At 54.7% G+C, this 20,476-nt stretch overlaps 1 protein-coding gene across 1 annotated transcript in view; it reads left to right on the top strand.

Annotated features, from left to right (window-relative positions):
• The window catches only part of hmcn2 (hemicentin 2), a 46,927-nt gene extending 28,035 nt beyond the window's left edge, over positions 1-18,892 (top strand). The window contains 43 exon segments of the mRNA XM_084694751.1: positions 493-606; positions 693-889; positions 985-1,066; positions 1,168-1,299; positions 1,446-1,589; positions 1,673-1,832; positions 2,536-2,660; positions 2,758-2,941; positions 3,066-3,163; positions 3,795-4,073; positions 4,167-4,360; positions 4,527-4,608; positions 4,696-4,832; positions 5,186-5,327; positions 5,565-5,706; positions 5,786-5,913; positions 6,407-6,563; positions 6,747-6,868; positions 6,978-7,142; positions 7,823-7,930; positions 8,024-8,158; positions 8,280-8,414; positions 8,530-8,799; positions 9,050-9,240; positions 10,496-10,709; positions 10,881-11,015; positions 11,153-11,343; positions 12,241-12,322; positions 12,766-12,936; positions 13,033-13,185; positions 13,331-13,468; positions 13,615-13,736; positions 13,892-14,141; positions 14,235-14,294; positions 14,624-14,743; positions 14,964-15,098; positions 15,344-15,463; positions 15,820-15,945; positions 16,259-16,387; positions 16,807-17,100; positions 17,530-17,649; positions 17,751-17,877; positions 18,451-18,892. Of these exon segments, the coding sequence (XP_084550877.1) occupies positions 493-606; positions 693-889; positions 985-1,066; positions 1,168-1,299; positions 1,446-1,589; positions 1,673-1,832; positions 2,536-2,660; positions 2,758-2,941; positions 3,066-3,163; positions 3,795-4,073; positions 4,167-4,360; positions 4,527-4,608; positions 4,696-4,832; positions 5,186-5,327; positions 5,565-5,706; positions 5,786-5,913; positions 6,407-6,563; positions 6,747-6,868; positions 6,978-7,142; positions 7,823-7,930; positions 8,024-8,158; positions 8,280-8,414; positions 8,530-8,799; positions 9,050-9,240; positions 10,496-10,709; positions 10,881-11,015; positions 11,153-11,343; positions 12,241-12,322; positions 12,766-12,936; positions 13,033-13,185; positions 13,331-13,468; positions 13,615-13,736; positions 13,892-14,141; positions 14,235-14,294; positions 14,624-14,743; positions 14,964-15,098; positions 15,344-15,463; positions 15,820-15,945; positions 16,259-16,387; positions 16,807-17,100; positions 17,530-17,649; positions 17,751-17,877; positions 18,451-18,829 (6,689 nt within the window). The 3' untranslated portion in view covers positions 18,830-18,892.
• Positions 18,893-20,476: the final 1,584 nt, after the last annotated feature.

Genomic DNA, 20,476 nt, shown 5'->3' with positions numbered 1-20,476 from the left:
AACACACACTCTAACCCTGACCATAACACACACACAGCAACACACACTCTAACCCTGACCATAACACACACACAGCAACACACACTCTAACCCTGACCATAACACACACACAGCAACACACACTCTAACCCTGACCATAACACACACACAGCAACACACACTCTAACCCTGACCATAACACACACACAGCAACACACACTCTAACCCTGACCATAACACACACACAGCAACACACACTCTAACCCTGACCATAACACACACACAGCAACACACACTCTAACCCTGACCATAACACACACACAGCAACACACACTCTAACCCTGACCATAACACACACACACTCTAACCCTGACCATAACACACACACAGCAACACACACTCTAACCCTGACCATAACACACACACACATCCTAACCCACATTATCTGGATCTGGCTTGGTGCCCTGTGTGATGTGCTGTTGGAACGTAGACCTCCTCCATGTGTGTCTGCAGGGGGCCAGATGCTGCAGCTGCCCAGGGCCAGACTGGAGGACGCAGGCCAGTACGTCTGCACCGCCAGCAACCCCGCTGGGCAGGACCAGAAGAGCATCCTGCTCACTGTCTACGGTGAGACCCCTGCTGGACACAGCTGCTGCTGGAGCTCACAGTGAGCTGAGTTGATTCACTCTCCCCTCTCCGTTGTGTTGTCACAGTGCTGCCCACGCTGAAGCCCCGCCCAGCCTCTGAGTCAGAGGTCATGACCCCGCAGGTGGGCTCGTCGGTGACTCTGGGCTGTGAGGCCCGGGGCATCCCCGAGCCTGAGGTCACATGGTACAGGAATGGACTCCAGCTGGCGCCGGGCAACGGGCTGAAAATGGACCATCACCGGCTGGAGATCTTAGGAGTTCAGGTACACACACACCTACCTACACACACACACACACACACACACACACACAGACAGACACACAGACAAGCACAGGTGCGATGACTGGATGTCTCCAGGTGGCTGATGGAGGAGTCTACACCTGCAAGGTATCCAACATGGCGGGCCAGGTGGACCGGACCTTCAGACTGAGCGTGCACGGTGAGTCAGTCGAACCGTCTAGACGTGACACACGTCCACAGGTCCAGCGGGGGGGGGGCAGAACATTCTCAAGGTGTCCCTCTTCTTGGCTGCGTCCCCAGTTCCTCCGGTCCTGGAGGGACCCCCGCAGGAGAGCCTCACCCAGACTCTGGGCTCTCACATCAGCCTGCTGTGCGAGGCCTCTGGGCTTCCTCCCCCCAGCGTCACCTGGCTCAAGGACGGCTCCCCCATCGGTGAGGTCACGTGACCAGAGCCTGTGCTTCAGCACGGCTGGGTCATGACACGTGCACGTACAGTAATACATCGTGAACACCTACATGTGCAGGCTTGAACCTTCCATGTGTGTGTGTGTGTGTGTGTACGTGTGTGTGTCATCCAGAGAGCAGTCTCCAGTGGCAGTGGGCCGTGCGAGGTAGCAGACTGGAGCTGGGGCCTCTCTCCCTGGCTCACGCCGGCACGTACACCTGTGTGGCCCAGAACAGCGAGGGACGCACGCAGAAGGACTACGCCTTGACAGTGCAAGGTCATTTCCTAGCTTCAGGGACTACTGAAGTCCTTCATTTAGCATTGGTTATGCTGCGTTATTATAATTTTTTGCTTCTCCAGTGTCACCCACCATCCTGGAGTCCAGCCAGCCGTCGGACCTGAGCGCCCCCGTGGGCGAGCAGCTGATCCTGGACTGCCGGGTGACGGGGACCCCCCCTCCCCAGCTCAGCTGGCTGAAGAACGGGCGCCCCCTGGAGGGCTCCGACACCCAGCACATCGAGTAGGTCCCTCCGGCCACATCCTCACCGGACTCCACTGTGCCGTGTAAAGGGGGTCAAGGTTGATTTGTGTGTGTGTGAGGGGGTCAGGGTTGATGTGTGTGTGTGTGAGGGGGTCATGGTTGATGTGTGTGTGTGAGGGGGTCAGGGTTGATGTGTGTGTGTGTGTGTGTGTGTGTGAGGGGGTCAGGGTTGATGTGTGTGTGTGTGTGTGTGAGGGGGTCAGGGTTGATGTGTGTGTGTGAGGGGGTCAGGGTTGATGTGTGTGTGAGGGGGTCAGGGTTGATGTGTGTGTGTGTGTGTGAGGGGGTCAGGGTTGATGTGTGTGTGTGTGTGTGTGAGGGGGTCAGGGTTGATGTGTGTGTGTGTGTGTGTGTGTGTGAGGGGGTCAGGGTTGATGTGTGTGTGTGAGGGGGTCAGGGTTGATGTGTGTGTGTGTGTGTGTGTGTGTGTGTGAGGGGGTCAGGGTTGATGTGTGTGTGTGTGTGTGAGGGGGTCAGGGTTGATGTGTGTGTGTGTGTGTGTGTGTGTGTGTGTGAGGGAGTCAGGGTTGATGTGTGTGTGTGTGTGTGTGTGTGTGTGTGTGTGAGGGGGTCAGGGTTGATGTGTGTGTGTGTGTGTGAGGGAGTCAGGGTTGATGTGTGTGTGTGTGTGTGTGTGTGTGTGTGAGGGGGTCAGGGTTGATGTGTGTGTTCTGTGCTGCAGCACGAGTCCTGACGGCAGCACCCTGACCCTCCTGGCTGTGCGGAGGGAGGACTCTGGGACGTACACCTGCCTGGCCGTCAGCCCTGCTGGACAGGAGAGCAAGATCTACACCCTCCTGGTCCTCGGTCAGTCCTCCATCAACCACCACAGCTTGAACCTCTCTGTTTATCCTCTGTACGGGGATGGGTGATGACTGTCTTCACCCCCCCCCCCCCCCCACAGTGCCTCCCTCTATCTCCGGGGAGACAAGCATCCCGAGGGAGGTCGTGACCCCCCAGGACAGCGTGGTGACCCTGGAGTGCCAGGCTGCAGGTCACCCCCCGCCCCAGATCAGCTGGCTGAAGAACGGCTGGCCCCTGCTCCTCTCCCCCCGCACACGCCTGCTGTCCTCCGACGCTCTGCTCAGGTCCCACTCACCAACGTGTTATCTGACGCTGCATTTAGACGTGTCATCTGACGTGATGATGGTGTTTTGGGCTACACACCCAAAGGTGTGTTGACTGTGTGTGTGTGTTTGTGTGTGTGTGCAGGATTTCTCCAGTGCAGCTGTCAGACTCTGGGGTCTACACGTGTGTGGCTCGTAGTCGTGCTGGTCTGGCTGAGCTCAGCTACGACGTCCAGGTCCAAGGTGCCTTCGCCTTCCTCCACCTCTCTCTCCTTCCTCCACCTCTTTCTCCTTCCTCCACCTCACTCTCCTTCCTCCACCTCTTTCTCCTTCCTCCACCTCTCTTCCTCCACCTCTCACTCCTTCCTCCACCTCTTGTCCTCCACCTCTCTCCTCGCCACCTCTCTCTCCTTCCTCTCTCCTCCTCTCGCTCCTTCCTCCACCTCTCCTTCCTCTTTCCACCTTTCTTCCTCCACCTCTCTCTCCTCTCTCCACTTCTCTTCCTCCACCTCTCTTCTTCCACGTATCTCCTCGCCACCTCTCTCTCCTTCCTCTCTCCACCTCACTCTTATTCCTCCACCTTTCTCCTCTCTCCACCTCTCTTTCTCCGCCTCTCTCTTCTTCTTCCACCTCTCTCCTCTCGCCACCTCTCTTTCCCTCCTCCACCGCTTTCTCCCTCCTCCACCTCTGTCTCCTCTCTCCACCTTTCCTCCTCCCTCTCCTTCCCCTCTCCACCTCTCTCTTCTTCCTCTACCTCTCTCCACCTCTCTCTCCTTCCCCTCTCCACCTCTATCTCCTTCGTCCACCTCTCTGCCCCCACCCCTCCTCCCCCAGTCAGCCCTGTCCTGAAGTGTCTCCCCCCCCCCCCCCCCAGTGCCCCCGGGTGTGGACCGCGTGGAGCCGGTGGAGCCGGTGACGGTGGTGCAGGGCTCGCTGGTGACGCTGACGTGCGAGGCGCGGGGCGTGCCCCCGCCCTCGCTGGCGTGGCTGAAGGACGGCGGGCCGCTGGCGCTGCAGAGGAACCTGCTGCTGGACGGCCAGGAGACCAGGCTGCAGCTGGCCAGCGTGGCGCCCTCCGACGCCGGCCTCTACAGCTGCGTGGCCAGCAACCAGGCCGGCAGCAGTACCAAGAGCTTCAACCTCACCGTGCTAGGTACACACACACACACACACACACAAACACTGCATTTTGAGGCCTTTCTTACGTCGACACCGAAGACGTAACCGTGTTCTGGTCTGAACACAGAGCCTCCGAAGATCTCCGCGTTGGGCTCGTCCTCTGAGGAGATGACCGTGGCGGTGGACAACACCCTGGAGCTGGAGTGCTCCGCGGAGGGCGTCCCCCCTCCCGCGCTGAGCTGGCTGAAGGATGGGCGCCCCCTGGAGGGCGTGGGGATAGTGCAGGAGGAGGGGCACTTCCTCAGGATAAGCAGCGTGAAGGTACGGGGTCCGGAAGCGAGGCCACGCTGGCTGTAGCAGGCGTCTTGTTGTGTCCGAAGACAGTACTTGTTGTCACGCTTGTAGTCACGCTGTACTGCTGAGCTTGACCTGTCCCCCAGGTGAACGCTCTGTCTGTGTGTGTGTGTGTGTGTGTGTGTGTTGCCAGGTGGAGGACGCAGGTCTGTACACCTGTCTGGCCACCAGTCCTGCAGGAGAGGACGGGAGAAGCCACTGGGTCCGGGTCCAAGGTGATGAACAGGATCAGTCCTCTCTTGATTCACCCACGTACAGCAGCAGCTTGTTAAAGCTGGCCTGTTTGTGTCTCCCTGTCCCAGCCCCCCCTACTCTCCTGGGCTCCGGTGACGTGAGGACCGTGTCGGTCCCAGCCAAGGGACACCTGACGCTGGAGTGCCAGTCTGACAGCGACCCCCCTCCTGAGATCGAGTGGTACAAGGATGACGTCAAACTGCAGGTGAGAAGAAGGATGATGTGAGGGAGGACAGAGTAGCCCTGACTATCTCACGCCTCAGGTCTAAGGTCTCTGTGCCAGGTCTAGTTCGAAGGTTATATCTAGGTCCCGGTTCTTTCTCTGTCGTCCTCTCTCTTGTTTATCCCTCCCTCCCTCCCCCACTCCCCCCCCCTCCCCTCCTCCCTCCCTCCCTCCCTCCCTCCCTCCCTCCCTCCCTCCCTCCCTCCCTCCCTCCCTCCCTCCCTCCCTCCCTCCCTCCCTCCCTCCCTCCCTCCCTCCCTCCCTCCCTCCCTCCCTCCCTCCCTCCCTCCCTCCCTCCCTCCCTCCCTCCCTCCCTCCCTCCCTCCCTCCTCCAGCTGGGGGGTCGTGTGCAGCGCCTGGCGGACGGTCAGTACTTGGAGATCCACGACGTGCGTTCCCAGGACAGCGGTCAGTACAGCTGTGTGCTCACCAACATGGCAGGAAGCACCAGCCTCTTCTTCACCGTCGAGGTCCTCTGTAAGTTACCACGACGACCGCATCTTCCTCATACATCATAGCATCATTTGACCAAATACCCGCATATAACTATAGGAGTATATCTCGTCTGGTGTGATTTGGAACGTCAACTCTAAACATCTGTAGCATCGAATGTGAATAACAATCTCTTAAAGATCTCGTCCGGCGATTGACTTCTCTGACATCGGTACCCGAGAACGTGAGTGATAATAAAGAGCCGGTGTGTGGTCCCTCCAGTGGCTCCGGTGATCAGGGAGAGCAGCTCCGTGGTGACGGCCCACAGCGGGCAGGATGCCCTGCTGCCCTGCCAGGTGGAGGCTGGAGCCTCAGTGACCGTCACCTGGAGGAAGGATGGGCTCCCCCTGGGCTCTAACAACAGGTAAACACAGGTGTGTGTTTGGGTGTGTTTGTATGTGTGTGTACATGCTTTCATACGTGTGTGTGTGTGTGTGTTGCAGGTACTCCCAGCTGTCGGAGGGCTCCCTGCGTGTCGCGGAGGTTCGGTTGGGAGACGCGGGCCGGTACTACTGCACCGCGTCTAACCAGGCTGGTTCTGACCACCGGGGAACAGACCTGCGCGTGTTCGGTAAACACACTCTCACTTGGCTGTTCTGACTGCCCTTCCACGCAAGAAGGAATGAACCGGCCATCTGGTTGAGACTGACTCACTGTAGTTTTGGCTTTGCTTTGACGTGGTTGAAATGGATGAGGAAAAAAAAGAGTGATGATCAGCTGTAACCCCCCCCCACAAAAAGTAAACACATTGAAGCCTTTTCTCTCATTTCCACTAAAGAGCCTTCAGCCCCCTTAAGTTTGGAAGGACTGGTGCTCGATTACATTACGTTACATTTAGCAGGCGCTCTTATCCAGAGCGACTTACAGTAAGTACAGGGACATTCCCCCCGAGGCATGTAGGGTGAAGTTCCTTGCCCACGGACACAATGTCATTTAGCACAGCCGGGAATCGATCTGGCAACCTTTAGATAACCAGCCCAATTCCCTCACCGTTCAGCCACCTGACTCCCTATGATGCAGCATGTCTGTTAGCTGTGTTGACCGGTCTGCGTTTCCCTCTGCAGTGGGACCTTCCATCAGTCCTGGACCCTTCAACGTCACCGTGACAACAGGGCTGAGGGCCGTGCTGAGCTGTGAGACCACAGGAATCCCTCCTCCCACCGTGTCCTGGAAGAGGAATGGGACTCCCCTCAGCGTGGACCAGCAGCCCTCCACCTACAGGTACAGAGAGCCGCACAGCTGCCGTCACCCTGGAACCACACCTGAAAAATAACCGTCACAAATGCTAGTTAGATGCGCCCGCAGTCCTTCTTCTTAAAGGGACAGGCCCCCTTTTCAACAACACCAGACGAAAGTAAACGATACGATAACTTGTGTCGTGTTGTTATGCTGCTGTTGCTATAGGCTGCTTTCCTCTGGATCTCTGGTCCTTTTGGCGCCATCCAATCAGGACGAGGGATACTTTGAATGCACCGCGGCCAATGAGGTGGGAGAGGAGCGCAGGGTCATCGAAGTCATCCTGCAAGGTTTGGTTTTACCGGTCTCGACGAGAAAGTTCCAGACAAACTCCTCCTCGGAACACAAAACACAGATGTTTTCACCGGATTTCAACCCCTTTTTCTCTTCGTCATCCAGTTCCTCCAACAATAGAAGATGACGTCACCACCGTCACGGCCGTCAAGATGTCCCCCGTGGTGCTGCCTTGCCAGGTCCAGGGACGACCCCAGCCCACGGTCACCTGGACCAAGAGTGGCTCCAGGCTCGGGGCCCGCGGTGGCAGCTACCGAGTCCTGCCCACAGGTGAGACCGCCGGCTCAGTTATGGGATGGCAGGCTGGTGGCAGAGCTGTGCCTGAGAGGGATGTTGGTAGACAGGACTCACGTTTACACAGCGCCATGTGTTTCTGCGGTGCTGCGTGTGTTTCTGTGGTGCTGTTAGTGCTGTGTGTTTCTGCAGTGCTGAGTGTGTTTCTGCAGTCCTGTGTGTGTTCCTGCAGTGCTGTGTGTGGTTCTGCAGTACTGAGTGTGTTTCTGCAGTGCTGTGTGTGTTTCTGCGGTGCTGTCAGTGCTGTGTGTTTCTGCAGTGCTGTCAGTGCTGTGTGTTTCTGCAGTGCTGTGTGTGTTTCTGCGGTGCTGTCAGTGCTTTGTGTGTTTCTGCAGTGCTGTGTGTGTTTCTGCAGTGCTGTGTGTGTTTCTGCGGTGCTGTCAGTGCTGTGTGTTGCTGCAGTGCTGTGTGTGTTTCTGCAGTGCTGTGTGTGTTTCTGCGGTGCTGTCAGTGCTGTGTGTTGCTGCAGTGCTGTGTGTGTTTCTGCAGTGCTGTGTGTGTTTCTGCGGTGCTGTCAGTGCTGTGTGTTTCTGCAGTGCTGTGTGTTTCTGCAGTGCTGTGTGTGTTTCTGCGGTGCTGTCAGTGCTGTGTGTTTCTGCAGTGCTGTGTGTTTCTGCAGTGCTGTCAGTGCTGTGTGTGTGTGTGTTTCTGTCCAGGAGTGTTGGAGATCATAGCTGCGGTCCCCAGCCACGCTGGTCGTTACACCTGCTCCGCTCGTAACCCCGCCGGAACGGCCCACAAGCACGTCACCCTCACTGTGCACGGTGGGTCCCGGGTCGCCGTAGAGACAGGGCTTGGATTCAAAGGTCACGTTTTGGTTTTGCGGCGTTTGTTGACCTTGTGTGTCTGACCTCCAGAACCCCCTGAGATCAGGCCCATGGCGGAGGAGGTGCATGTAGTGTTGCATCATGGGACGGTTCTGCCCTGCGAAGCCCAGGGTTTGCCCCGGCCCACCATCACTTGGCAACGAGAAGGCGTTCCCATAGCAACCGGTGAGTGATTACCCGTCAGGTATACCCAGTCTGCAAGCTGTAGCAACACAGCGCAGCATGGTAAGAATACAGTAAGGCTATCAGAACCTGTCTGTAAGGTGTGTGGCGTTTGGGTCGTCAGGTCACAGACTGGCCCTGCTGTCTAACGGAGCTCTGAAGTTCTCCCGGGTCACGCTGGGCGACGCGGGCTCCTACCAGTGTCTGGCACAGAGCGAGGCTGGCGTAGCCGTGGGGAGGACTCTGCTGGTGCTGCAAGGTAACGTGGGATACACCTGCAGGGCATGGAGGCCCTCTGAGGCACAGTGTGCTCCGAAACAAACCTGGGTCCTCCCCGCTCTGGATGACCCCGTGTCCTGTCTGCGTCCCCCCAGTGCCTCCGGTGCTGACGGTGCCCAGGGTGGAGTATTCGGCCGTGCTGGGCCAGACGGCCAGCCTGGAGTGTGTGGCGGACGGCCAGCCCCTTCCTGTGGTGTCCTGGCACAAGAACCGCCAGCCCGTGGCGGACGGGGCACGCCTACGCGTGTTCGCTAACGGCACGCTAACGATTAGCGCCACGCAGCGTAGCGATGCCGGACTGTACACCTGCTCTGCCAAGAACCTGGCGGGCAGAGCCAGCCACGACATGAGGCTGGACATACTGAGTGAGTACTGGTGCTGATGAGAGAGGAGAGGCTGAACGGAGGTTTGGATTGATACTTGAAGCATGAAATAACTGATGGGACAAAGTAGCAATTCAGGATTCATTGTGCAAAACACAAACCGTTATGTATTAGTTGATATATAATCTCTATTAACATTTTGATTGAAGGGTATGTCATTAATATAACGCCTGTTGATTCAGCCGTTCGTTTCTGTGCATTTCTTTCATGATACGCTGATCTTGTCTTTCAGTCCCGCCCATGATTCCCATTGGTCAGCAGGAGCTGTCAGTCATACAGGGTTTCCAGGCACTGTTGCCGTGCGCTGCGCAGGGGTCCCCCGAGCCACGGGTGTCCTGGGAGAAGGACGGCACCGCCGTGCCGAAGCTGCCCGGCAAATACACCGTCCTGCGCTCCGGAGAGCTCATCATCGAGCGGACCGAGGTCAGTCACAGAGCACTTCTCCTCCACTCAGCGGTCCATTGCATATTACACTGTACATATGTCTGTGCAGGTTGTTATTAGTGTTACAGTATACTGTAGTTTGGTCTGTGCAGGTTGTTATTAGTGTTACAGTATACTGTAGTTTGGTCTGTGCAGGTTGTTATTAGTGTAACAGTATACTGTAGTTTGGTCTGTGCAGGTTGTTATTAGTGTTACAGTATACTGTAGTTTGGTCTGTGGAGGTTGTTATTAGTGTTACAGTATACTGTAGTTTGGTCTGTGCAGGTTGTTATTAGTGTAACAGTATACTGTAGTTTGGTCTGTGCAGGTTGTTATTAGTGTTACAGTATACTGTAGTTTGGTCTGTGGAGGTTGTTATTAGTGTAACAGTATACTGTAGTTTGGTCTGTGGAGGTTGTTATTAGTGTTACAGTATACTGTAGTTTGGTCTGTGCAGGTTGTTATTAGTGTTCCAGTATACTGTAGTTTGGTCTGTGGAGGTTGTTATTAGTGTTACAGTATACTGTTGTTTGGTCTGTGCAGGTTGTTATTAGTGTTCCAGTATACTGTAGTTTGGTCTGTGGAGGTTGTTATTAGTGTTACAGTATACTGTAGTTTGGTCTGTGGAGGTTGTTATCAGTATTACAGTATACAGTAGTTTGGTCTGTGGAGGTTGTTATCAGTGTTCCAGTATACTGTAGTTTGGTCTGTGGAGGTTGTTATCAGTGTTACAGTATACTGTAGTTTGGTCTGTGCAGGTTGTTATTAGTGTTACAGTATACTGTAGTTTGGTCTGTGGAGGTTGTTATTAGTGTTACAGTATACTGTAGTTTGGTCTGTGCAGGTTGTTATTAGTGTTACAGTATACTGTAGTTTGGTCTGTGGAGGTTGTTATCAGTGTTACAGTATACTGTAGTTTGGTCTGTTGAGGTTGTTATTAGTGTTACAGTATACTGTAGTTTGGTCTGTGGAGGTTGTTATTAGTGTTACAGTATACTGTAGTTTGGTCTGTTGAGGTTGTTATTAGTGTTACAGTATACTGTAGTTTGGTCTGTGCAGGTTGTTATTAGTGTTACAGTATACTGTAGTTTGGTCTGTGCAGGTTGTTATTAGTGTTACAGTATACTGTAGTTTGGTCTGTGGAGGTTGTTATCAGTGTTACAGTATACTGTAGTTTGGTCTGTGGAGGTTGTTATTAGTGTTACAGTATACTGTAGTTTGGTCTGTGGAGGTTGTGATGGTTGTCTTCTTGCAGGTCCGGGATGCAGGTGTGTTCACCTGTGTGGCGAGCAACACGGCGGGCACGGCTAGACAGGACACCCAGCTGTCTGTGAACATGCGGCCCGTGTTCAAAGAGCTTCCTGCGGACGTGACCCTGAACAAAGGTCAGAGTCTGGCCTTGTCTTGCCACGCCCAGGGCACGCCCACTCCAGTCATCTCCTGGACAGCCAATAACAGCCCTTACTCAGGTATGGCACGGTCAGGATCGAGGACAGACGTAAACACAGTCGTTGTGGTGTTTGTGGGTGTAATTGTGGTGTTCCTGGGTGTTATTGTGGTGTTTCCTGGTGTTATTGTGGTGTTTCCTGGTGTTTCCTGGGTGTTTCCTGGTGTAATTGTGGTGTTTCCTGGTGCGACAGGAGCCAGTGTGGACGAGGCTGGCCGCAGCGCTCTGCTCATAGAGAACGTGACCCTGAGCCACGCAGGAACCTACGTCTGTGTGGCCGAGAACCGCGTGGGTTCCATCCGGGCTCTCGCGTTCGTCCGCATCAGAGGTTAAAACGTGCCACACATCACAACAGACACTTTCCAACCACCAGTCACAATAGCCCTGTTTCTAGCGATCAGTCCCAATTGTGTGCTGCTGTGAACGTTATGCGCGTGTGACCTGTGTGTGTGTGTGTGTCTCCAGAGCCCCCAGTGCTGAAAGGAGAGGCCCACACCACCCAGACCGTGGCCCAGGGAGGAGCTGCCATGCTGGACTGCCCCGCCCAGGGGAGCCCCATCCCCTCCCTGCGCTGGCTCCGGGACGGCAGGCCCCTGCTGCGCTCGCTCCGCCTCCAGACCCTGCAGAACGGCTCTCTGATCGTCTACAGCGTATCGGTAAAGCCTGGAGCCCCACGCACACTCCTCCATCCACCCTCCCTTCTCCTGAGAATTGATCATTGATGAGGGCTGATAGAGAAAAAAGGAAAACAAAGTCTGAACCATGAACAGACTTTAGTGGAGCTAGCTGGTGGTAGGAGGATAAGAGGGGGGGGGGAAGATGGCTGAGCGGTTAGGGAATCAGGAATCAGAAGGTTGCCAGTTCAATTCCCGGCCGTGCTAAAATGATGTTGCGTCCTTGGGCAAGGCATTTCACCCTACTTGCCTCGGGGGGGGAATTTCCCTGTACTTACTGTAAGTCGCTCTGGATATTAGCGTCTGCTAAACGACTAAATGTAAATAAGAGGATTGTTCTGAGTCAGTAATCGTCCATCTGCAGCCTCAGTCCCACAGGGTCACAGGGTGTAGGGTATCTGTGCCGTCCCAGTCTGAACTCAGATTAGCGGGGCTTCCGTCCCGGGAGCTAACAGCATTATCTGGAGAGGAGGAGCAGGGGGAGGCTGTTTCACGTAGAGAGGCTTCCTGTAACCTTGTTACCTCTCTAAAAGATGCTTCACCCTGCAGCTGAGAATCCAGACAAAACAACTCTGCTTCCCAGAGTGCTCTAATGTGATACTTCCTCTGTCCGGGCAAGGCGGATGGGTTTTCTTTACAAGATAATTGAAATGGGTCTGCTGTTTGTACATGGCTTTGGATGAAAGCAGCTGTTAAATGAGTAACATGTCAATGTACTTCACTTACCCTTTCCCTGGGGAAACATTGTCTTTTAGCAATGTAAAATTCCAGTATCTTCCTGCATCAGCCTAACCCTGTTTCTGTTAAGCGTTGTGTCGGTGTGGGGGTTCTTTCCTGTGTTGCCCTCTCCTGACTGTCACCTCTCTGTCTGCCTGTCAGAGTGGAGATGCAGGCGAGTACCAGTGTGTGGCTGAGAGCGAGGCAGGAGTGGCGGAGAGGACCATCACCCTCAGGGTGCAGAGTGAGTGTCACAGATGAGATCACGCTTATCCAACGCGGGGCACATTCGAGTACATGTGGAAAAGGACCCTCGTAACAATGGCTTCTCTCTCACACCCTCTCTCCCTCTCCTTCTCCCTTTCCTCTCCATCTGTCCCTATCTCTCTCTCTCCCTCCCTTACTCCTCTCCCTGTCCTGTCCTGTCCTGTCCTGTCCTGTCCTGTCCTGCCCTCTCCCTCCCTCCCTCCCTCCCTCCCTCCCTCCCTCCCTCCCTCCCTCCCTCCCTCCCTCCCTCCCTCCCTCCCTCCCTCCCTCCCTCCCTCCCTCCCTCCCTCCCTCCCTCCCTCCCTCCCTCCCTCCCTCCCTCCCTCCCTCCCTCCCTCCCTCCCTCCCTCCCTCCCTCCCTCCCTCCCTCCCTCCCTCCCTCCCTCCCTCCCTCCCTCCCTCCCTCCCTCTCCATGACAGTAAACGGAGGGTACTCCAGCTGGGAGGAGTGGGGTCCGTGCAGCAGCACCTGTGGACGAGGGATCCAGGAGCGAATCAGGCTCTGCAACAACCCCGAGCCAGCCAATGGGGGGCGGTCGTGTGACGGGCCAAGTATGGACTCCAGGAAGTGCCAGTCTGGTCTCTGTCCAGGTACAGTTGTGGAGCTATGGAATACTACTGTTTTGACGATCACGATGCGATCCCTTCTCTGACCCGTGTCTCTGTGTTGGGTCTGTGTGTGTCCAGGGGAGGTACCCCGTAAGGCCAGGGGCAGTCTTATCGGCATGGTGAACGAGAGAGAGTTTGGGGTCTCCTTCCTGGAAGCTAACATCACCGACAACCTGGAGGAGGGAACCAGCTCTTTCCAGGCCCACCTGGACAACATTCCTCCCAGCTTGGGTGAGGAAGAACACAAGAACCGCAGAAGGGTTCACAGTAGGGGGAGGAGGAGGGCTGGAGAGGAACTTGTGAACATGACTAGCTTCACCTGGCGGAGGTTTCCGGACCGTCTCAAGCTTGTGTTGCTGGTGCTTCTGGGTTGCAGGTCCTCTGCTGCGGGTGTTGGTGTCGGTGTTTGCTCCCGTCTACTGGAGCACGGTGCTGCAGACAGGAGCCACCAGGAACGGCTACGCTCTCACGCAGGGCCTGTTCAGACAGGAGTCCCAGCTGGAGTTTGAGACGGGTGAGACACACGGCTCAACGAGGAGCACGCCGTCACCGTCTGCCTCCTGACAAGAGCTAGCTGCTTCTGTACGTGCTGCTGCTGCTGAAGGGTCTTCCTGACGTGATGTGAAACTGGAAGTGTGTGTGTGTGTGTGTGTTCACCAGGGGAGACTCTACGTTTAACACATGTAGCCAGAGGTCTGGATTCCGAGGGAGCTCTCCTGATTGACATCGTCGTCAACGGCTATGTCCCGCCCACGCTGTCCGCCTCCCACCTCAGTCTGCAGGTGTGTTACTGTTCTACAGGCCACGCTGACCTCTCACCTCTGACCTGTGACCTCAAACCCCAAGACCTGTCCAACCTACCTCTCTGACCTTTTGGCCCGTCTCTGACCTCTGACCTCCACACCTCTGTGCTCCTCCCCCTCGCCTCTCGCTGCAGGAGTTTGACGAGTCCTACGTGCAGACTGGCCCCGGCCAGCTGTACTCCTGGTCGTCCCAGAGCCACCAGAGAGGGGGCCGGCCCCTGGCCCTGCGCTGTAACCACACCATCGTGTACGAGACCCCCGGGGGCCGGGAGGAGCGTCTGGGGCCCCTCCTCCAGCTCCTCAAGGTGTCCAGCATGACGGGGGCCTACAGCAGGTTCACGCTCAGCCTGGACTTCCACCTCACCGCCTCGCTGCTCATACCAGGTCTGGCTGGAAGTCGCGAGCCAGTTTGACGTTCGTGAAGCGCACTGCAGGACTGAATGCTTGTTGACTGAACATGGTGGTTTCTGCCTGTAGATGGCGATGGAGAGACTTGTCCGAAGGGTTTGGTTCTGGATACGGCCTCTTACTGTGCTGGTATACGACCTACGCTTCTTATTCTGATGTATATTGACTGTGTGTGTATTTAGACAAGTGAGAAAAATATTTCAAATATTTTTTGGGGGGGTATAACCATAATATTGTTTTGGATGATCTGAGTGTTATTAGTCATTTAGAAGACGCTCTTATCCAGAGCGACTTACAATTAGTACAGGGACATTCCCCCCCGAGGCAAGTAGGGTGAAGTGCCTTGCCCAAGAACACAACGTAATTTTAGCACAGCCGGGAATCGAACCGGCAACCTTCTGATTAATAGCCCTATTCCCTAACCGCTCAGCCACCTGACCCCTTGTTGTGATGTGCAGATGAGGACGAGTGTGCCCTCCAGTCTCCATGTTCTCACTCCTGCAACAACGTCATGGGCGGCTTCTCCTGCGCCTGTCCTTCAGGCTTCACCATCTCCCCGGAGACCAACACCTGCCAAGGTGAGGAGTCTCCACCCCCTCCTGAGCACCCCTCCACTGTCAAGCTGGAAAATCCATAACAAAATCGACTTGTACTCACTCTGACAGGGACAGATACATTCAGATGAAATAGTTGGATTTGGCAGATCTAACCGCAGGTGTTGTGTGTTTGGCAGTAGCTCTGTGTGCAGTGTGTGCACGTGTAGTCTTGGTCTCCTGAGCCTCTGTGGTCTGCCTGCAGATATTAACGAGTGTCTCCAGGGAGTCCACATGTGCCACTACAACCAGCAGTGCGTGAACACGGTTGGCACTTACCGATGCCAGGCCAAGTGTGGCCCAGGGTTCAAACCCAGTGCCATCGGATCGAGCTGTGAAGGTGTGTCATCAGGGGGAAAAAACACCTAAAAACACATCTTTCACTGTATACGATCTGTCTCTGTGTGGAGGTTCTGATGATGCTGTCTGGTTTAGGTAGAGCTCCAAACGTTTACTCAGTCGTGCACTGAAACATTACAAGATGTATGAAAGAGAAGCCCCTTGTGCATTGACACTACTGTAGTGATCAGACTGTATTAGAAAGTGTACTATAAACATGTGTGTGTGTGTGTATGTGTGTTTCAGATGTGGATGAGTGTCTGGAGTCCTCTCTGTCCCCTTGTCAGCAGCAGTGTCTCAACACCCTGGGGTCCTACCGCTGCTCCTGTCACCCTGGTTACCAGCTGTCTGGACACCGCTGTCTGGGTCAGTCTCTCTGCCTCTCCTGCCTCTCGCAGTCTCTCATGCCTCTCTCAGTCTCTCCGCCTCTCCTGCCTCTGTCGGTCTATCTGCCTCTCCTGCCTCTGTCGGTCTATCTGCCTCTCATGCCTCTGTCAGTCTCTGCCTCTCCAGTCTCTGTCTCTCCTGTCTCTCTGCCTCCAGTCTCTCTGCCTCTCTCAGTCTTTCTGCCTCTCCAGTCTCTCTGCCTCTGTCAGTCTCTCTGGCTCTCCAGTCTTTCCGCCTCTCCTGCCTCTATCAGTCTCTGCCTCTCTCCTGCCTCCCTGGCGAGCAGCCGCCCGGAGCCCGTCTGAGGTCCAGCTCTGCTTCCTGTTTGTCCCCAGACGTTAACGAGTGCACCAGGAACGTGTGCCCCGCCCACCAGCAGTGCCGCAACACAGAGGGAGGGTACCAGTGCTTCGACAGCTGTCCCAGCGGGATGACGGCATCGGAGGACGGGACCTGCACGGGTGAGATGACTCAGCCTGGTCACGCTCCGATACCTCCTCTGCTCTGTGGTCCTCAACTCCGCCTACACACCTGCCTCTGACCCGTGTGTGTGTGTTTGTTCTGTGTGTTTTCTTTCTGTGGGTGTTCTGTGTTTTCTTTGTGTGTGTGTGTGTGTGTTTGTTCTGTGTGCATGTGTGTGTGTTCCGTGTGTGTTCCATGTATGTGGTGTGTGTGTGTGTGTGGTGTGTGTCTGTGTGTGGTGTGTGTATGTGGTGTGTGTGTGTGTTCCGTGTGTGTATGTGGTGTGTGTGTGTGTGTGGTGTGTGTATCCAGATGTGGACGAGTGTACGGATGGGAGCCACATGTGTCGCTACAGCCAGACCTGCCAAAACACGGTGGGGGGCTACGGCTGTGTGTGTCCCCGTGGTTACCGGACCCAGGGGGTGGGGCTTCCCTGCCAGGGTAAGACGCACCTCTCGTCACATGACCTGCACGTACAAAACAATCCTTCACTTCCTGTCACATGACCTGCTGGAAGTCGACCAGCAAGCTGCTGATAAACAATGAATAGGCACCATGCATGTACATTTCATGTTGCACTTTTTTTATCCAATACGACGTACAAACAGTGGATATGGTAGGTACAGCAAAAAATCATTGAAGTGTGCAGCATTTCAGTGGTATGAGCCGAGTAATGGCCTGTATTATCGACCGTCAAAAGCCTCATACATGAATATGCAACTCACATCCCAGCATTAGTCAGAGACAGTTAAGGGACTAGAGGTCAGAGGTCAGTCTGGCCCATAGAAGACACAGTGACACATTTCAGACATCACCAAAAAACGTTCCGCTGACACGTCTGTCTGCCGTTTGTCTCCCAGACATCGACGAGTGCCAGCAGACCCCCGGTCCCTGTGCCCACCAGTGCCGGAACGTTCCGGGCAGCTTCCGGTGCCTCTGCCCCCCGGGCACGGTGCTGCTGGGGGACGGGCGCTCCTGCGCCGGCCTGGAGAGGGGCCGCAGCTTCACCAACGGCACCCGGGTTCGAACCGGCATCCGCCCCCAGCTGGTGTCGTCTCTGGGCCGGCCCGTCCTGTCCCGGCACCACGCCGTGTCACGCATCACCAGGCAGAGCTGCCCGGTGGGGTACAGCAACAAGGACGGGACCTGTGTGGGTGGGTGAACCTCTCTGACACCACATCTACTTTTAACGACCTCTCAGACACACAGCGAGGGAGGGACAGCGAGGGAGTGAATCAGAGAGAGGGAAGGAAAGAGACTGGAAGGGAGCGATAGAAGGAGGGAGGGATAGAAGGAAGGAGGGAGACAGGTAGTGGCCAGATGCAGATTGATCTGTCAGTGGCTGGAGAGAACATGATATATTCATTATTGGCATCCATTTCAAATGTGCTTATATATTAGTGATAGTTATTTTTGTATGTATAGATATTGATAATATTACATCTAAACAACATTAGCCTTCTAGATGTGATGTTGTGGATGGTTGTCATGTGTCCAGGCGTGTCCTGGGTGTTACTGATGTGGATGTGATGTTTGATCTCGATGTTACTGATGCACGTCACCGGTCCTGGGTGTGAGTCTAGATGTGGATGAGTGTGCGCTGAGGAAGCCGTGCCAACACGAGTGCAAGAACACCGTCGGAAGCTTCCTGTGTCTCTGTCCCCACGGTTACCAGCTTGCGCCCAACCGACGGAGCTGCAAAGGTAAGGCCTTTCGATCTTTGACCTCGTCCTCACGACAGACGGAGAACAACGTTCGCGGTTCTGAGAGCAGACGAGGATCTCTTGTCTGTCGTTGATTCCAGACATAGACGAGTGCGCCATGCAAGGTGTCCAGTGTGGGGCGGGCCAGATGTGCTTCAACACGCTTGGAGGGTACCAGTGCCTGGACACGCCCTGCCCAGCCTCCTACCAAAGAGGGGGCAGCCCGGGGTAAGCTGCCCACTGGCTCTGCGGGGATCTGTGGTCCACACATCAACCCACAGCCCGCTCTGTTAGGGACGATCATGTGACACAGAGTAGTCGCTTCTCCGTCTCACTTTCCACCTCTCTGTCTCTCCCCGTTCTCTTGCTCTATCTCTCCCTGTCTCCGCTCTCCACCCCCCTTATTACTCTCTCTCCCTCGCCTCTCTCTCTCCCTCCATCTTCTCTCTCTCCCTCGCCTCTCTCTCTCCCTCCATCTTCTCTCTCTCCCTCGCCTCTCTCTTTCTCTCTATCTCTCCCTGTCTCTGCTCTCCACCCCCCTTATTACTCTCTCTCCCTCGCCTCTCTCTCTCCCTCCATCTTCTCTCTCTCCCTCGCCTCTCTCTTTCTCTCTATCTCTCCCTGTCTCTGCTCTCCACCCCCCTTATTACTCCCTCGCCTCTCTCTCTCCCTCCATCTTCTCTCTCTCTCTCTCTCTCTCTCTCTCCCTGTCTCTGCTCTCCACCCCCCTCATTACTCTCTCTCCCTCACCTCTCTCCCATCTCTCCCTCGCCCCTCTCTTCCTCCCCCCTCCTCCCCCAGGACGTGCTACAGACCCTGCTCTCTGGACTGTGCCTCCGGAGCTCCGCCCCTCCTCCTCCAGTACAAGCTGCTGACCCTCCCCCTCAGCATCCCGGCCAATCACAATGTGGTGAGGCTGTCGGCCTTCTCCGAGGCCGGGGTGCTGCAGGAGAGGACCACCTTCGCCCTCCTGGAGCAGAGCTGGGAGGCGGGCACGGGCGGGCAGCAGTTTGGCATCAGGGACGAGGCTGGCAGAGGCATCCTCTTCACCCTGCGTCCTCTGGACAGGTCGGGCCTGGTGCGGCTCAGGGTTCAGGCCACCACCCTCTCAGCCCAGGGCCGCATCACCTACCAGAGCATCTTCATCATCTACATCTCCATCTCCAGATACCCCTACTGAGCCCCTCCCCCCCCCCGCGCCCCCCGCTGGGATGGACATGAACTGATCAGGCCCCTCAGAGGTCACTGGTGCCCGCCCCCCCCCTCCCTGGTGCCCCCCCCTCCCTGGTGCCCCCCCCCTTCCCTGGTGGCCCCCATCCTCCCTGGTGGCCCCCATCCTCCCCTGGGGATCCCCTCCCCCTGCCAGGGCACCTTCTCTGCATGGAGGTGCAGTGCAAAGTGGCCGGTGTGGAAACGCAGCCTTTTACCGACATGCAATACCTTTTGTATTCTACAGGATATTATGGGCCCTTAGCTGTGATTTGAAATTAACCTTAAATTGTGGGGGACACCGTTTTGTAAAGTTTTGTAAAGAAAAAAAATATATTCTTGAAAAGAATATTAACCTTAATAGGTTTGCGTGACGTATCAACAATGAACTAGCCTATTTTGGCCCCCTAGTATAAGAATGGCAAGCATATATTTATATTGTGGAAATATGTAACAAGTGTTGTGGAAATAAGTGATCTCTGTGTATTTTCTATTCCTATTTTTAAGTCATTTTGATTGTGTAAAAGCTGTTAGGGTGCTATTCTGAATGTACTTGAGTCTTTTATTAAAAGACATGAATTTGATCTAATTCCTGTTGGTGCTCATTAACTGAGTTAGATATCCTCCTAACTTGTCTTGGTCTGATAACAGGAATCAGAGTTAGACTGCACAAAATTGTCACAGGAAACAATAAATCACAACATTAAATTTTTCTTCGTTACCGTCGACTTTTCAAACGGTGTGTTATACAGTACATAAATAGACAACACACAGATTGAATCGAGACATTTAATGCAAAAGTTCCCTCAGTTTCATTGACTGTAACAAGATCCTCCCTTCCTCCCTGATTCTAGGCTAAACAGTCATTTAACAACCCCATAGACATGTGAAGCCTATTAGGACAATGCTGAGTATGCAGTTTGGGTTGTAATAGTCCTAAAACCGCATGGTAGCAAAAGCAGCATCGTTCGTCTCATTGAAGCAAACCAAAGCATGTAATAAGATGGAAATCATTAGGAAATAAGAACTAGATTCTGGGGAAAAACACTTCTATAAATTCAATTAAATCAAGGTTCGTTTACATATTCCCAGTAACACATTCTGCCATCTGTAGGGCAGTCTTGGGGGCTTGTTCCACGCTATAGAGTGCTTATGGAAGTGGACTTGTTTTGAGTTTGGGTGCATGCTGAGCGGATGCCCCGCGGTCTGTTCATACCTGCTGCCTTATATAGCCCAGCAGGGCGCGGCTCCTCTGCCAGCTCCACTCTCTAATGAGCACGACAACCTATGAGCCCATTACTGCTGAAGACACGGAATCTCTGATCATCGTCCACTCAGTGAACTCTCTCAAGAGACGGGAGTAATGCTGTCGACACATTCACGATGGTCCTGGTTGCGGTTAGCGCCGCTACAAGGTGCGTCGAAATGCCTAAACATGGCAGAAATCTGTATTTTTGTATAAACCGAATGATCAAACCATAGCAAATTTAATCGATAAACCCAAGTTATGCTGAATATAGCGAAAAAAGCCACCTCCAGCATTGGAAGGCATAGGCTTGGGTTCAACTCCCCCATCACTGATTTTCCCCAAAGAGAATGTTATATTAAAATATATATT

This window comes from Hypomesus nipponensis, chromosome 28 (assembly GCF_054491055.1).
Source record: "Hypomesus nipponensis isolate SF chromosome 28, ASM5449105v1, whole genome shotgun sequence".
Taxonomy (NCBI): domain Eukaryota; kingdom Metazoa; phylum Chordata; class Actinopteri; order Osmeriformes; family Osmeridae; genus Hypomesus; species Hypomesus nipponensis.
This window is presented reverse-complemented; position numbering and strand designations above follow the sequence as displayed.